At 41.5% G+C, this 17,821-nt stretch overlaps 1 protein-coding gene across 5 annotated transcripts in view; it reads left to right on the top strand.

Moving 5' to 3' along the window:
- rabggta (Rab geranylgeranyltransferase subunit alpha) overlaps positions 1–17,821 on the top strand; it is a 78,684-nt gene that overhangs the window by 3,019 nt on the left and 57,844 nt on the right. For all 5 annotated transcript variants that reach the window (XR_009928635.1, XM_062452339.1, XM_062452338.1 and 2 more), the window contains exons 2-3: positions 7,519–7,550; positions 7,703–7,813. Coding sequence is in view for 4 of the 5 variants with exons in the window: in XM_062452339.1 (XP_062308323.1) it covers positions 7,548–7,550; positions 7,703–7,813 (114 nt within the window). In the remaining variant the exon portion in view is untranslated. The remainder of the gene's footprint in view (positions 1–7,518; positions 7,551–7,702; positions 7,814–17,821) is intronic.

A 17,821-nucleotide genomic window follows, 5' to 3' on the forward strand; every position in this document is an offset into this window, starting at 1 on the left:
ACAATTTTTTTGTAGGTCCAATCAGCGAACAGAGGGAGTGGCTGAGAACGATGACGTTGATGTTGTGCACTAGTTTGAGTTGTAGTTCAGTAATGGCGGCGGAGAAAGATGCGAGCGAAGCTATTCTGCGGTTGTGGCAACGCTGCCGAATATCCATAAGTTAAAGCCGGAGCAAGAACAATCCTTGCTGAGTTTTGTTGGTGGTCATGATGTTGTGGCCCTCCTCCCCACGGGGTTCGGGAACAGTTTGATTTTCCAGCTACGGCAGCTAGCTCTGTTACAGTAGTGGTGAAGGAGTTGGCTAAGGCGAACGCTAGCGATTGGTTATGGCAGATCAGAGTGGCTCTGGGCAGACCCAATAGTTTTACATTTAGTCATTTAGCAGACACTCTTATCCAGAGCGACTTACAGTAAGTACAGGGACATTCCCCCCGAAGCAAGTAGGGTGAAGTGCCTTGCCCAAGGACACAACATCTCACTTGCACAAGGACACAACTTCAACAGAGTACCCGCCTTCAAGGAAGTTAACGCTTGTCAATGGAGCGATCCCAGACCCTCTGTACAAATGAAATGTACGAGGGTCTGGTTAGGACCAGGCTAGTAAAAATGTACTTCTCCCTGAGAACTATATGTTTTAAACAATGTGTTTTCTATTTTTTGGTGTATTGTTTACTGACTGATAGTGTGTATAATTTTGATCACTTTGTTTATGATTTGAGAGCGGTGTTTGATTTTGAGCACAGGTAAATCTGTTTTGAGGCGAAAGTTTGATTTTGCAAGAGGATTCAGAGGTTTTGTAAATAGTGCTTGAAGATGAGGTTTTGTGTTTACAGTTTTGAGAAAGTGGGTGACTGTTTCAAGAAATGTGTTTTAGCAATTGTGAAAAACTGTAATATGAGTTCCCCTAGCCTGCCTTTGGTCCCGCAGTGGCTAGAAATTTTGATCGAAATAAAGCCCTGGGTATTCTTCTCCGCTTTTGAGAAAATGAAAACTCAAACCTCGGTTTTGAAAATCTTCTCCTTATGTCGTCATAAGAGGGAAGGTTACCTCCCCTTTCTCTGCTTTGCCCGCACAGAGAATAGGGTTGCAAAATTCCGGGAATATTCAAAGTTGGAAACTTTCCACGGGAATATACGGGAATTAACTGGAAATTTTGGGGTAATTTAACTGTATTTACCTTGTCATAAGCAGACATGCATGCAAACATTTATAATACAACTTTTGTGTGGACATACATACATCCTACTCTCACTGCTGTGAAAAGTTAGTCTACTGTATACAAACAGGGCTCGACAATAACGATGGCCCGGGGCCAGTAAAAAGTAACGTCGGGACAGTTAAACTAGCAACTCACTGGCCCGATCGGGCCACTGCAAATTATTGATTGGAAAAAAAATTTGCATTGTAAAAGTTAACATCCTTCATATGTTTTGCTAAATGCATAAATAACTTTGCGCGCACAGTTGGCAAATCAAGAGTTGAGTAGTGAGTGACCAGTGGTTGTCAAATTGTAATTCTCTAATCTCGATACATTTTTTAACAACTGGCGCGAGACAATAAAGTGAAGACGGCAGCAAAGTAGAGCTACGAGCTCAAACGGAAAAAAGCTCTTGTTCCACATAGTGGAACGAAGCACATGTGCTCATGTGGGGGGTGCTCCGGGAGTACGGGGTACCGGACTCCCTGATCGGGGCTGTTCGGTCCCTGTACGACCGGTGCCAGAGTTTGGTCCGCATTGCCGGTAGTAAGTCGAACTTGTTCCCGGTGAGGGTTGGACTCCGCCAGGGCTGCCCTTTGTCACCGATTCTGTTCATAACTTATATGGACAGAATTTCTAGGCGCAGCCAGGGCGTTGAGGGGGTCCGGTTTGGGGACCTCAGGATCGGGTCGCTGCTTTTTGCGGATGATGTGGTCCTGTTGGCTTCATCGGGCCGTGACCTCCAGCTCTCACTGGAGCGGTTCGCAACCGAATGCGAAGCGGCTGGGATGGGAATCAGCACCTCCAAATCTGAGGCCATGGTTATCGACCGGAAAAAGGTGGAGTGCAATCTCCGGGTCGGGGAGGAGATCTTGTCCCAAGCGGAGGAGTTTAAGTATCTCGGGGTCTTGTTCACGAGTGAGGGAAGGATGGAGCGCGAGATCGACAGGCGGATCGGTGCGGCGTCCGCAGTGATGCGGGCTCTGCATCGGTCCGTTGTGGTGAAGGAGCTGAGTCGAAAGGCGAAGCTCTCTATTTACCAGTCGATCTACATTCCTACCCTCACCTATGGTCACGAACTGTGGGTAGTGACCGAAAGAACGAGATCGCGAATACAAGCGGCCGAAATGATTTCTCCGCAGGGTGTCCGGGCTCTCCCTTAGAGATAGGGTGAGAAGCTCGGTCATCCGGGAGGGGCTCAGAGTAGAACCGCTGCTCCTCCGCGTCGAGGATGATAAGGATAAGGATGCCTCCTGGACGCCTCCCTGGTGAGGTGTTCTGGGCATGTCCCACTGGGACGAGGCCCCGGGGAAGACCCAGGACACGCTGGAGGGAATATGTCTCTCGGCTGGCCTGGGAACGCCTCGGGTCCCCCAGGAAGAGCTGGTGGAAGTGGCCGGGGAGAGGAAAGTCTGGGCCTCCCTGCTTAGGTTGCTGCCCCCGGACAAGCGGAAGATGATGGATGGATGGATGGACGAAGCACATGCACCGACAATTTTCGAAAACAATCCCTGACCAGCCATGCTAGCAGACAGCACCTGGTTTGCGTGACAGCTAAGCGGATGGTTGACAATCCATCTTCCAGGTCGTTGATCATGCTGGTCAGGAATTTAAATGTAGATGCCCATCGTGTTATTGCACGACTTATAACAACGGCATATCACGTAATTAAGACAGGCCAGCCGTTCGCCTCGTTCCCCCAGGCTATCGAACTGCAGCAGAAGAATGGTGTCGACTTGGGTACTTAGTATCATACTGATGAAATGCTATGTAAGCTTTTATATATTAGCATTGAGGGACCAGAGGTTTCAGTTTCTGCCAGACAGAGTTGTGCAGAGATGGCAGTCAGCAGGGAAGAGAGCACGTCATGTTTGAGGTTAAAAGTCAATTGTTTTGCTGACTATTACCTTTACATTTTTTATCACTAGAAATGTGATTTCATTGTTATTTTTATATCCAGGATATGTTTAATAAATGGTTAAACATGTTAACAGAATAACACAATTTATAAGTCTTTGGTTTTGTTGTAACAATGATAAATTACAAATTTTGGAGGGGGGGGCCAGTAAAAATTGTCTTGGGGCCAGTAAGTTTCAAACCCACTGGCCTGGTGGGGCCAGTGCCAAAAAATGTTAATGTTGAGCCCTGACAAATAAACTTGGTATTAAAATGAACATGGCTTCAGATTACCAAGTAATCAATATGCTAGGTAATGACAGTGTTGGGAAAGTTCACTTTCTACATGAACTAGTTCAGTTCAATGTTTTAACCAAGTTCACAGCTACAAAAATGTCTTTCAATATGTTGCCAGCTATAATTGAAATCTATGTCTGCAATACCGCTCTTGGCCTCTACGCAATTCGGCGCTCTCACACTTGCCAGGCATAGGGCTGAAATGTTCAGACTCAACACTGATGACAAAGATGTTCAAAAACAACAGAACGTTTTACATTTAGGTTTATGTTTCTGGCAGACAATGTTCCCAACCAGCTGCATTCAGGGTCCAGCTGAGCTAGGCGTGCATAGTCTTGTTCTCAACTACATTGAAGTTCCCTACTTTCTTTTTTTTTTCAAAATTCCAGAGCCAAAATTCCCGTGGAAACTTTCCGGATATTTATAGGAAACTTTCCGCCCCTTTGCAACCCTAACAGAGAATTTGTATTCTTGGGCTATTTCAAAGGGGGCCATTTTCAGCCCAACCAATGTTACATACCCTATTCGGAGGACCTTAAGGAACAGTGTGAAATACTCTATAAAATCAGTAAATGACCCCTTTAATAAAAATCCAAAATGCCCTCAATATTGTGTAAAATCTTCCCTGTGGTATCGAAAATTGTATTGAATATCAATATTTTTCAAGGTATTGTATCGAAGTTAGAAATTCCAGTATCGAAAAACTAGTAGTAGTAGAAAATATGTATTTATAACGTTGAAAATACAATCTCCACTCCATTTTTAAGTCTCTCACTTTCAAGTGGTTGATATGTAGTCATGATATTATTGTCATAGAAACAAAAATAGTCATCAAAAAACGGGATGAAATGCACTCCAGCACCCCACTATGTGGAACAAGTGCTTTTTATTTATTTATCTATTACTTTACTTGTTTACACATGGAAAGGCATTGGAAAGGTAGAATACAACACATTCTTTTAAAATGTGTTAAAATTAGGAAACTATTAGCTTGGTGATCATCTAGTCCCATTAATTGTTATCTTGGCATTTTCAAATAAGTCCTGGGGGGTGTTCCATCAACGTCGATTAAGGAAAAGCAAGACTTATTTCGCCAAGTCTCACTTACTTTAGCGAGAGTTCCGTTCCATTAAGGTGGCTTATTCTAGTTCTAGCTACGTAACCAAGGTAACTTATACTTCGGAACTAGCCTGATCCGTGTCAGGCTAAAAGTCAAGCTAAACTGAAATGTGTTGCAAATAATTTCAAACAGGCGGAAACAAAATCTCAATACACAGTTCCGTCAAGTAAATTCCTGCGCGCAAAGCACTTTAGTCCGTGTTCGGAAACGTAAATTCAGACTTTTTGAAGTGCAGACATGAATGATTTACGTGTTTACTTCATCTCCAAAAATATATTAATTTAAATAAACAAGTTAATAAATAATGTCACTTTAACTGTTTTCAAAAGCCATTGTTTAATTGACATAAAATAAGGCCTTAGAAACTAAGCAAAGCGTCTAGACAAGTTACAATCAATTATGGCGTATCCGTTCTTTGACAACACTGTGGTGGATGAAGGTGCTCAAAGATTATACAAAGACTGTTTATCCCACCAGCCCCAAGGGTCTTCAGAGACAGAAGTAATGCTTCCCTGGCCAGTATCTGTGGAAGAAGTATAGGTTCAGCAGGCCCAGCATAGTTTATCTAGATAGATTTAATTGTAATTCTTAAAACAATATATTAGGGGTGGGCGATATGTCCAAAATCTTCTATCACGGTATGATTCATTTTATATCACGGTTACGGTATATATCACGGTATAGTAATTGTTCTGTAAATTCAATTAAGAAATGGTACAAAATAACCATACCATACTTCATCATCACACTCGATTATGTATTACAAACAAAAACAACTGCCTCACATGAGACAACACTTGAGTTAAAAACAAAAGAGTCCAAAAAGTTACGAGTACGAGCGTTCCGATTGGCTGATGCGCAGTCATGCCATCCACGTGGTGACCTACTCACAGCTCAATACGGATCCGTAATGCCCTCCGACGAAAATTTATTTTCGTTTTCTTGAGTTTTACTATCCATACCTAACTTCGGTTTCGGCGTATCAACCTTGTTAAAGCTCGGTCGTTATGTTAAAGCCTCAGTTTGATATTTCCCGGCATGACCTCTCTCTCAGTTAGTAAGTAGTTAGCCTTCACTAGTCATCCTAGATCAAGAATGCTAGCAATGCCACCAGTGTAATTTTACAACAATAATTTTACAGCACGAGACTTAAAACTTGAACAACAAATCGAATTGGTTACCTGAATAACCCTAACCCTGAGAATATCGTCCATAGGCTACCCTACTGTCAGAACGGTTTCAGACAGCTCATCAAATTACGCTAATTATCAGTAGGCCTAAATGCATATATATATATATATATATATATATATATATGCATGTGTTAACCCTCGTGCTGCCTTCGGGTCACATGACCCAAAGGTTCATAACGAACCATCGTTGTGTTTACCCAATTTTACCCAATACAAAAACAAATAAAAATAATTTTCTTTTAACCTTCGCAATGTGGGGGGTCTGAGACAGCCCAACGGTTAAAAGAAAATGCTTCACTTTGTTTTTGTATGCGGTAAAGTTGTCGCAATACGACGGTGGGTCACAATGACTGATGGGTCAGAACGACCCGAAGATAACACAAGGGTTAAGTAGATTTGGTAGGTCTACAATTTACGCATTTTAACAGTCGTAATGGTTTGACAAGTTGTCTCCCTTGCCATGTTAATTGCGGCAACATTGCCCTTTTTGGGGACAACTCCAAAAAATCAATTTACGCTGCTGAAACAATACCACTTTGCTGGTTTACACTTTGCCTTTTGCGACATAACTCCTCTTTTCAACGATCGCCTGATCTGGGATGCACAGTCTAAGCTTATTGAGGTCTAGCTTGAATTAGCGTTGCCTGTTAGTGGAACGGAACGTTAGTGGAACGGCTTGAGGCTTAAGTCTAAGTTGACGTTTACCCAAGTGAGACTTGTTCGTGTTAGCGCGACTTGCGTTAGCGACGTTGATGGAACACCCCCCAGGAGAGCAAAGCCATGCCATCCAATAGTCAACATGTATGTGAAATGAAACTTGTAATGGAAAGTATCCACAAACCTTTCTTCCAGTGGGTACTCCAGATACACTGTAAAAAAAAGTTTGTAAATTGTACGATACATTTTTAGGCTAGTTGCAGTAAATCTATAGTATTTATTTTACAGTAAGCTTTGACCAGAACATAATGATCAGATTAACATTGTAAATTACACTTGTAGGCCTAAATATCTTTTCAAGATCAGAGGTGACACAACTATATTTGAACATTTAATCTTCATTAAAAAATGGTTAAACAGAGGGATTTTCATCAACTACATTTAAATCTACATATAATTCCATATGGAAATCACAGGAAGTGATGTCATCTTAAATAACTACCTAGCCTCTTATTACCACTATCGATATTCTTATTTCTTATTCCTAATAGGCAACAGCTATGGTATTATAGTAGCTTAACTGGAAATTTCGGTTTAGTGAGAGTGAACAGATGCTTACAAATAACCAGTGGAGCGGATTTTCATGATAAAACCGAAATCGGCTATCAGCCGATTCTGAAATGGTATAAATAATAGCAGTCAAATTCCTGATTGGAGTATCAGTCATTCCTTTGTTCCAGTGGATCCCATTTGAGGGAGCACCTTAACCCTTGTTATCTTCGGGTCATTCTGACCCATCAGTCATTGTGACCCACTGTCGTATTGCGACAACTTTACCGCATACAAAAACAAAGTGAAGCATTTTCTTTTAACCGTTGGGCTGTCTCAGACCCCCACATTGCGAAGGTTAAAAGAAAATTATTTTTATTTGTTTTTGTATTGAGTAAAATTGGGTAAACACAACGATGGTTCGTTATGAACCTTTGGGTCATGTGACCCGAATGCAGCACAAGGGTTAAATATGGTGTAAGATTTGTTTGTTGAAAAGGTCTGAGTTTAAAGGGATACCCTTTGGTTACTGGCTGTGCAGCTACTTTTAATTCTAGATGGCCTGACATGCATTGAAACATTGCTACATCTTTGTATTTGTCTTTTAGATCTTGATAACCTCTCTCCAACTTTCACCATGGTGAGTCATTTTCTTGATAGTTGTCTTGGGTTTTGGGATACTTTGATAATCAAACTACCTTTATTTTTGTTTTATATTCAGAACCACGTGTCTGGTGAGACACGTGGTTGATAAACTGCAATAAGCTCTCGATGCCCTTCTCTCTTTGAAAGCATGGACGAGTGAAGCTGAAGTCTACTGCTCAGCAGGAGGTGGAGAAGAAAATAGAGCGAGAGAAGAAACTGAAGATGTATGTGACTGCTCGAGATGCCTGTTTTACTAAGGTATGGGTGACATGGACACAGGATATAGCCAAAGCTGAATACTTTATTTGGAAATGCACAGAATGTGTTGTTTAGATAATTAGAATCTGAATAATACTTGTAAACTTCTGATTATTTATTTTGTACTTTTGCTTCTTTCTGCGTTTTAGACCATTTGTCAAAATGTAGGCAAAAATGCAGGTAAAACAACATGCAAGTCGCACTGTCTTGTGTAACCCAATAATGTGTTCACCTTGCAGTGTTTCCCCTAGGTGGGGAGGGGGGGGGCAGAAATGACATGCCGTTGTGTAAATAAGATAAATAACATAAGGCCATTTAGTTTGTTTAATAAAAGAGTAAGCTATATACCTGTTTTATAGGAAAGGTAACCTTAAATGACTTATTTTGTGATCACTATATATATAAAAAAGAAAATAGATTCAATTTTTTAATTAACTTGACATTCCAGGGGGAGGCGGGGGGTGCCATTGGGGGGACAGGGAGCCCCCCTTATATAATGGTAGGGGAAACTGCCTTGCTACATCATCTCCCTTGTATCGGGCTCTTTTATTAAAGTAATCCGTGATCTTGCCTTTTCTGTTGTCCATGATCAGTCAATGGACAAGACCAATAACCTATTTAAAATATAGCTGCAAGCAGCAATGGCGGATTCCTCATCAAAGTTGCAGACTGTTTTAATATTGACATGTTAGAGCAGGGGTGTCAAACATACGGCCCGCGGGCCGGATCCGGAGGCAGAAGCGCTCATTGCCACAGGCAGCAGCGCTCGCTGCTCGCTTTGTGACGCGTTTGACGTCAAACGCGTCACGAAGCAAGGTAATCAGTAGAGGAGAGTCCAGGCAGATAAACAGTGGGCTGATGTATGAGTTTTTGGTCTTTATATTTCTATTTTATTGTAGAAAGACCTTAAAATAGGGTTTATCATCAAAAACCTTCACCAATGATACTTGATTTAAACGTCAAGAAATATTGTCGTTATGTATGCGTTATTATGCTATGATTTTACTGGTCTGTCCCACTTGAGATCAAAGTGGGGAGTATGTGGCCCCTTACCTAAAATTAGTTTGACACCAATGGCGGCTGCTGGTCTTTCAAACAGGGGAAGCTCGTTTTCGGCCTACATCATATACATTTTCAGTTCACTGGCTAGTTCACCCCTACGACACTAGCCTAGCCTACTGTATGAATGAATGAACGAACGATCTAACCAAAAAATATTTAAACCTGAAGGAAATATGGGAATTAGGTTAAACTGAAACAAGGAATGTGATGCATAATTGTATGAAATGTATGATGAAAATTGGCTAGCAATTTCGCCAAGCAAATACCAAGAAATAGGTTGCAGCAGTTTGTCTTTCAACTACAGTTGCAAAATCCGTGATGGGACTGAGCTTGAATAGCTTTGGTGACTTTTTATAGTATAAAATCGCTGTCAATCAAAAGGAGATGCAGTCTTTCGACAGACCCTCCAATCATCACGCGGAAGCCCAGCGTCCAGGCCAGCCCACTCCTCCATTCACCCCCAGAGACGCTGAGCGTCCAGGGCGGGACATAATCGCAGCATTTATCCAATGACCGTATAGTTTCGAAGCACTGAAAAAAACTGTTCAACGCAGCCCCATTGAAGTCCATGGAAGCTGAGCTTCAACAGGGAAATGCACTGTGACGCTACGGGAATGTATGAGAAGGAAATCAGTCAGTCGACCTGCTAATATATGTAGCTGATTCTGAACAAACTCGTCTTCGATATGAACGTGTTCTAACGCATTTAAAATGTTAACACAATCGTAAATATTTGACCATTAATATTTTGAAATGTTAGGGGAAACTGAGCTTGAATAGCTTCGGTGACTTTTTATAGTACAAAATCACTGTCAATCAAAAGGAGATGCAGTCTTTCGACAGGCCCTCCAATCATCACGCGGAAGCCCAGCGTCCAGGCCAGCCCACTCCTCCATTCACCCCCAGAGACGCTGAGCGTCCAGGGCGGGACATAATCGCAGCATTTATCCAATGACCGTATAGTTTCAAAGCACTGAAAAAAACTGTTCAAAGCAGCCCCATTGAAGTCCATGGAAGCTGAGCTTCAACAGGGAAATGCACTGTGGCGCTACGGGAATGTATGAGATGGAAATCAGTCAGTCGACCTGCTAATATATGTAGCTGATTCTGAACAAACTCGTCTTCGATATGAACGTGTTCTAACGCATTTAAAATGTTAACACAATAGTAAATATTTGACCATGAATTTTTTGAAATGTTAGGGGAAGCTGAGCTTCCCTTGCAGTCTTAAAGAAATCGCCACTGTTTGACACCCCTGTGTTAGAGGATTAGGGTTAACTCTTGACAGAGGAATCGTAAAAAGAAGTTTCCACCTTTCAAAATTCAAATTTTGTCCTTACGGGTTTTTCCTGACTAAATGAGGCGGACGTGGTAACATCCTGACAGGGTTTGTAATTAACTTTTTTACTTGGTGGCACTGGTGCTCCCAACTTTGAAAAGTTTGAAGCACCTGCCAAAATTTTGGAGCACCCACCGAATATTAAGGACTGTCCTCAATAATTTATTACAATCTTGAGTGCAGAAATATTCATGATCGGAAGATGTTAAAAAAAACTAGTTAGCTACAAAGTTTTGTTTGTTGAAAAGGTCTTGTTTTGTTTATGATGTTCCTGTGTGTTCATACTTTTGACTGGTGACAATGATGTGAACATTGTCAGCCGACAATAGAACGTTGATTATGTCGTGCTACGCATTTATAGACCAACTTCAGTCAAACATCCTTTATAATGCATTACATTTTGCTGAATGATTGAAGGGCTAGACAACAAACATTCTAATGAAATAGTGACCGACTATCAACACGGAAATGAATGACAGATTGGCGACGGCCACTTCAGTTTTCGACCTTGCCTTGGCTGCGTGCAAGAAGCGCCATCTAGCGATCATTAGGGGACCATTGAACCCCTATCCGCGGAAACTGCTGCACCGTAATGCAAATTAAATCACATCATGCATGACACGCCAACAACTCAAATGGAAACTTAGCTGAACAAGAACAAATTATGGTTAGTGATCCTAAACATGTTTATTATATTGAGTAACTTCTTCAACACTTGTAATATGCAAATAATTATTTACACATCCGCCGGTCAACAACCGATACTCAGATTAAATCATCGGTTTATATGACTGTTTTGTAACACATTTAATTGAATAGGTGAATGTAAGATGAAAAATAGATTTATTGTGAATATCTAGCGTTACCTTTAGGTAGCGTCTTCCACGGCTATTGCGTATAACGTAATAGTTAATCTATCCTATGTCAAGTTTGCCAGCAGCCATTGGGTAACATGGGTTGATGATTAAAAGTAAGCATCAGCCAGTGAATTGTTTACCAATGTGTGTGTTCATAATTTCAATGGTTAGAGCATCTGTTGTTCAGTAATTTATAGTTTCAGTTTTAGAGTGCGTAGAGTAGGTACGGTTTTAAAGTACGTGTTCCAGGGTTTGCCGGCTCTCCGCTGCGCGTCGGGCCTAACAACACCCTTGAACACGTACTTTATTGGCGATAAAGTACTGCCTCGAGTACCTTATTGCTTTTATAATACGGTTGCCAGCTAAATTATAAATAGTAAATAAATAGTAAGCTGCCTTTCAGCACAAAATAGTTATAGACAACAAACATTGTGTATCGCATTTCAGTAGCCGAGAGAAAATAGTCCCTGTAAACAGTGGCTGTTGCTATGCAACGGACAAACAGCATTGTGAACTTCACGTTTGTTAGCCTAGCTAGCTAGCTAGATCTCGCAATTGACTTTGCTCATTTCATAAAAGCTGCCTTTAAAATAACAACAATGACAATGGGACACTTTAAATAAAATAATATTTATTTTAAATATTAGGTCTAAACATGTTACGGTTTGCTTATATTGATTTGGATATTAACACTAATTGTGCATCCATGGAAAACGTTTCTCATGTCCCCTTCGTCTCTGATGACATCGCTTTCGACCACTCTTGCTCACTCTTGCTCTCTCATCTTCGGCTAACCACTCATCAAAAGTTCTTCCCCCCAAAAGATCGAAGTTAACATGAAACATGTTTGCTTACTGTTAATCTTGAAATTACAACAAAATGACAACGACAACCAAGTGACAACGAAAATTACCAATGACAACCAAAAATGTAACCGTTATTTTGAGTGCGCACTAATATGGAACGCTCCATTTTAAGGCAAATGTAAACAGGCGTACTGTAAACACCTGTACACCGTACAGTACTTTATGCTCAATAAAGCACATGCCCTCAGAGATCAAATTCGAAATGAGCGTTAGCGATTCCTAACATTAGCTAAGATGACTGAAGTTACCATGAAACGTAACGTGACACTGGACAAATACACTTTAACATGACTTTGTGTGACGGATGTTGTACAATCTATGCCTATTTAAGTAGAAAGTTACATTAATGGTCACTTACTTTGATGCTGTTTCTAACACTCCAGTACTGACAGGATAACAGCAAACCGACTTAAACTTCTCTAACCAATTCTATCTCACAATGGAAAGAAGTGCCCTTAATTGGCTATATCCATTCTCCCTCCAAGGCATTATTGCAGGGCTCCAGACTAACTTTTTTTTACAATGAGCACAGTAGCCCCTGACTGAAAATTTTAGGAGCGCAAGCAGAAACTTTAGGGGCACACCTTATATTAACCTGCAATGCAATTATTAATGTAACTAGAGAGGGTACAATTCAGTGCCGATTTTAGACCCTTTTTATGGGTGCTCAAGCACCCCTAAATTTAATCTCAGCACCCCTAAAAATTATAATAAAATAATAAAAAATATATTGTTTATCATTTGAGGCTGGTAGTTCATGAAGAAAGGGACATCCTTAGTTTTTTCATGAATTCTATATTTTGCATAATAATACATAAATGTATTAATTGTTATCCAGTGAAATTAGGGATTTATATTAGCAAGGGTGTTTAGAACTTTTGCAAGGCACTGTATTCATGTCACATTCTCATTGGGGTCTGAGCACCCCTAAAGGTCTGATCCTAGAATCGCCCCTGGTACAATTTCTGGGGAAATTGTGGGGTGTGCTTCTGCGGTTGCAGATGGGTCAGTTTTTTACTGACATTTTTACAACTGATATACAGCGACGCACCACATAAGCTTGAGTTGAAATACATTATTTAATGTGACATTACGTACTGTACATGCAAGTCTTAGATTAATGACTTAAATGTATGATGCGCTTTTCGATCAGTCCTCCGACACCACGACACGATACATGCCGAGTATAACTGCGCAAACAAAGGCAGGGATACAGTAGCAACGCTAGTGCTAAATGAGTATTTTAGTTGCTCGGCTCCATGACGCAGGGTAAGAAGTGCTTGTGAAACTGCTCACCAAAAGAACGAAGGGAAACCCACTTGTCTGACAGATTAAGACATGTTCGTAGGAACCTAGCGAAAAATAGCCTACACTTTCCAAGACTTTTTGCTAGGTTTATAGCCTAGCGAAAAATAGCCTCAACTTTCCTAGAGTTTTAGCTACGATACTAATGCTGAGGGCTCGCTAATATCGCTGTCTTACTAGAACGTTGTATCTATGCGTCGTTGCTAACGTTTCCTGACGTTGTGCACTAAATAAATACCAAATGTGTAGGTCGCACATGCGCGAGTGCTTGAAAAAAATGCTCGCACTGTCTCAAAAACCGGTCGCAAAATGCGACTATTTGGTCGCAGTCTAGAGCCCTGCATTATTGGCCTATATTCCACATTGGACAGTTAGTATCATGATTGGATGGTGAGATTGGAGTTTAGATAGCCGATCCTGACCCGGGTAGAGCCAAGCACCACTGCTGTTTATTATAATAATAATAATAATAATAGATTTTATTTGTAACGCACTTTGTAACGTCTCAGTAGTTTGAGTAGTTTCCAGATTCGAGGAGCGGCAAAACAGAAAGCCTGATTACCCATGGTGCTGAGCTTAGTCCTGGGGAGAAGGAGGCGGTTTGAGTTTGTTGTAAACATAAACATAGTCTAAACATAGTCATACAGTGTCGATGGGTTTTTAAAACACCAAAATCCATTATTCAACTTTATAGATGTAGGACAGGACCGGGAGACTCGCGACCAGGTCCAGTGTTGGCTGACCGACGACCAGGCAGGTGCTGACAACTCAAACCCCCCACACCACAAGGGATGTGTGTGGGGGGGGACAGAGAGCGGGGATTAGAGAATGCCAGGAGCAGCTAACAGTTACAGTCATAATAGAATGAGATCCCCCCCGGTCAAGTGTGGACTGGTGCAGCAATTTAACAGAGCAAAAAAGGGGAATTTGATGCAACCCCACACACCAAGACAGCGACAGCCCCCCTCATTTGGAACATGAAATCTGTTCCAGGGGAAGAGAACTCTAAAATAAGTTATACTTAAAGAATAAGGATGGAAACAACCCGTCCCCCGTTGCCTCCAACTAGTAACATACTTACCTTTAACAGTCGTAGAATTGACTAAACAATAACGTTTTAACCTAATTTTAAACGTCGAAACAGTATCAGACTCCCTAATTGAGACGGGTAGTTTATTCCAGAGAAGAGGCGCTCTATATGAGAACGCCCTACCTCCAGCTGTTTTTTTCTTAATTTTGGGAACCACCAGATAGCCGGAATCTTGAGATCTAAGTGTCCTTGCGGGGCAATAGGGTGCAAGGAGACCGGAGAGGTACAGTGGTGCCAATCCATGCAGAGATTTGTAGGTTAGTAGTAGAACTTTGAAGTCAGCTCTGGCTTGGATAGGGAGCCAGTGTAGAGAGACAAGAGTAGATGTTATGTGATCAAACTTTCTTGTTCTGGTCAATAGTCTAGCAGCAGCATTTTGCACCCGCTGTAAATTTTTTAGGTGGGTAATTGGGAGGCCAGAGAACAACACATTGCAATAGTCCAATCGGGACGTAACAAATGCATGTATTAGTTTTTCGGCATCATCCTTTGAGAGAAATTTTCGTATTTTGGCAATATTACGTAGATGGAAAAATGCAGTTCTAGTAATTTGCTTAATATGGTACTCGAACGAAAGGTCTGGGTCCATTGTGACTCCTAAATTTTTTACTAGCTGGCTTTGAGAGACTTTGACGCCGTCTAGGTCTAAGGTCAGATTGGAAAAATTATTTCTATATTTTTTAGGACCGAAAATTTGAACCTCGGTTTTATCCGAATTTAGAAGAAGGAAATTTGCAGTCATCCAAGCTCTCAACCTAGAAACACATTTTTCCATAGCATGTGGAAATTCTCCAGACTTTATAGACATATATAGCTGAGTATCATCTGCATAACAGTGAAAATTTACCCCAGAGCTTCTAATTAGGTTTCCTAAAGGCAGCATATAGAGAGAAAATAACAGAGGGCCTAGAACTGAACCCTGTGGTACTCCGTATTTTACAGTGGAGCTCCTGGATGAGCAGCCATCATAGTGGACATATTGTGATCTATCGGATAGATACGATCTAAACCACTGAAGTGATGTACCAGAAATCCCAACATAGTTCTCCATACGTTCCAAGAGAATCTCATGTACCACCGTGTCAAAAGCTGCACTTAGGTCTAGAAGAACCAGGACAGAGAAAGAACCCGCGTCAGAGGCTAACAGTAGATCATTGACTACCTTGGCTAATGCAGTTTCAGTGCTGTGGTGGAGACGAAATCCAGACTGGAGAGGTTCATAAAGCTGATTTGAGGAGAGGTGCTCAGTGAGCTGTTGTGCCACAGCCTTCTCTAAAATTTTGCAGATAAATGGCAAATTTGAAATTGGCCTGTAGTTGCTAAGACAACCTGGATCCAGGTTTGGTTTTTTAAGAAGGGGCTTAATAATAGCTTGTTTGAAATCGTTGGGGACTTGGCCAATTACAATAGATTCATTAATAATACTAAGCATGGGTGGTCCAATAATAGGGAGAAGTTCCCTACAGAGTTTGGCAGGGAGAGGATCGAGAAGGCAGCTAGTGGGTTTCGAGGAGTCTATCAGCTCGATGAACGCTTCCATAGAAATAGGGTTAAAGTGAGTGAGAGCCTCAACATGCAGCATGCTTGGTATAGGGGAAAGTTCAGTGTTGATGGCCACTCCTCCAGGACTAGTCTGTAGTTTGTCCCTTATTGCATACATTTTTTGGTCAAAGAAATCTAAGAAATCATTGGGAGAGAAATCTGAACTAACACAGAGTGTACTTTTCTTAGTGAGATTTGCAACAGTGTCAAATAGGAACTTAGTGTTGTGTTTGTTCTTACTAATCAACCTAGAGAAATAATCTGATCTGGACCTAATGAGGACTTGCTTGTACTCCATTAGGCTGTCCTTCCAGGCCAGGCGGAAAACCTCCAATTTAGTGGTACGCCACTTATGTTCTAGTTTTCTAGTGAACCTCTTAAGAGTGCGGGTTTCCTCTGAATACCATGGAACCAGTTTCTTGTCCTTTCTTTTCCTTGGTTTGAGAGGGGCAACAGAGTCTAGGGATAGCTGAAGAACCAAATTCAGATCCCTCGTTTTAGTATTTAATGATTTATTTGGGACGTCAAGGACTTCTAGTGCAGCGGGTAGAATATTAGCCAGTTCCAGAGCTGTGTTTGGGGTTATGCAGCGGCTAGTAGAAATATTCTTAGTGCCTCCAAGGCTCTGGCCGAGGTCCATTTTGAAGGTGACCAGACAATGGTCTGATAATATAGGATTGTGGGGGTGGACAGTGACGTCACTAATCTTGATTCCCCGCGTGAGAACTAAATCTAATGTATGCGAGTGAAGATGGGTAGGTTTGGAAACCACCTGAGTGAGACCTGTGGAATACATTAGAGCAGTAAAGGCCTTACTTAAAGGATCTTTTGGGTCATCCACATGAATGTTAAAATCACCCATAATCAAGACGTTATCAGTATATGTCACAAGATCAGCACTAAAATCTGCAAATTCCTAGAGGAAGAGGGAATACGGGCCGGGGGGCCGGTATAGAGTAACTATACAAAACGAGGGAGGGGGGCCAGGAGTAGTAGCATTATTCCTTTTTAAAATAGTTGGTGGTTTCATGCAAATTATTTAAAATGATTTAAAGGTATTTACAGGTATAATCCAGTCTGGAGGAGACAAATGCGTGGACCAGTTTTTCAGCATCAGCTAAGGTGAGAGTGGAACAGTTTTTCAATATTTCTGAGATGGTAGAAAGAAATCTTGCAGAGGTTTTTGATATGGGCTTCAAAGGTGAGTTGTGGGTCAAACCTTTGCAGCTTGCACACTGCCCCGACAAACGGCAACATTCTCCAACAAACACCAACAGTCGGGTCAGTGTGCGCCAGCAGTTTGTGTTGGTCATTGTCGGGTACTGTCGGAAGAGTTCAACATGTTAAGTCAGGTAAAGTTGCAGAATGTCTGACCTATGTAGAGCGATTTCCAACGAACTCCAACATTCTGACAGCTCGTTACCTTGACAACTATGCTGAACTCGCGTGCATAAAATCCTCAAGCTCTCTTTGATGTTGATGAAGTTTACTTTAGCGTTTTACTCACTTCGTAATTTTAAAATCTGAAAATGGCTGGTTTCTGGACCCAAGAACGTGAGGATGTACTCCCGGAGTTATGGGAAGAGAGAACCCATCTGTTAGGAGTCAGGCATACTCAACAGAGACAGCAAAAGTGCCGCAATGAGAAACATTGCGACTAGCTAGCTAGTTCTACCATGTTAATCTAACCTATTTACATTTAGTCATTTAGCAGACGCTTTTATCCAAAGCAACATAGAAGGGAGAGATAACCTATCTATCTAGTTGCAACACGGTTGTTTCATTAGTAGACTATGGTTCACTGCTCCCTGATCTAGTAGGCTACAAGTATCAGTGTATTGCAGTGGCAGCGCCAGAATTTTTTTTCTGCAGGTGCTAGGGGGATGCGTTTTAGCGAGGGTGCTATGAAATGAGGGTGATAGCATTAGACATTCTCTGGTGATAGCC

This window comes from Osmerus eperlanus, chromosome 26 (assembly GCF_963692335.1).
Source record: "Osmerus eperlanus chromosome 26, fOsmEpe2.1, whole genome shotgun sequence".
Classification (NCBI taxonomy): Eukaryota; Metazoa; Chordata; class Actinopteri; order Osmeriformes; family Osmeridae; genus Osmerus; species Osmerus eperlanus.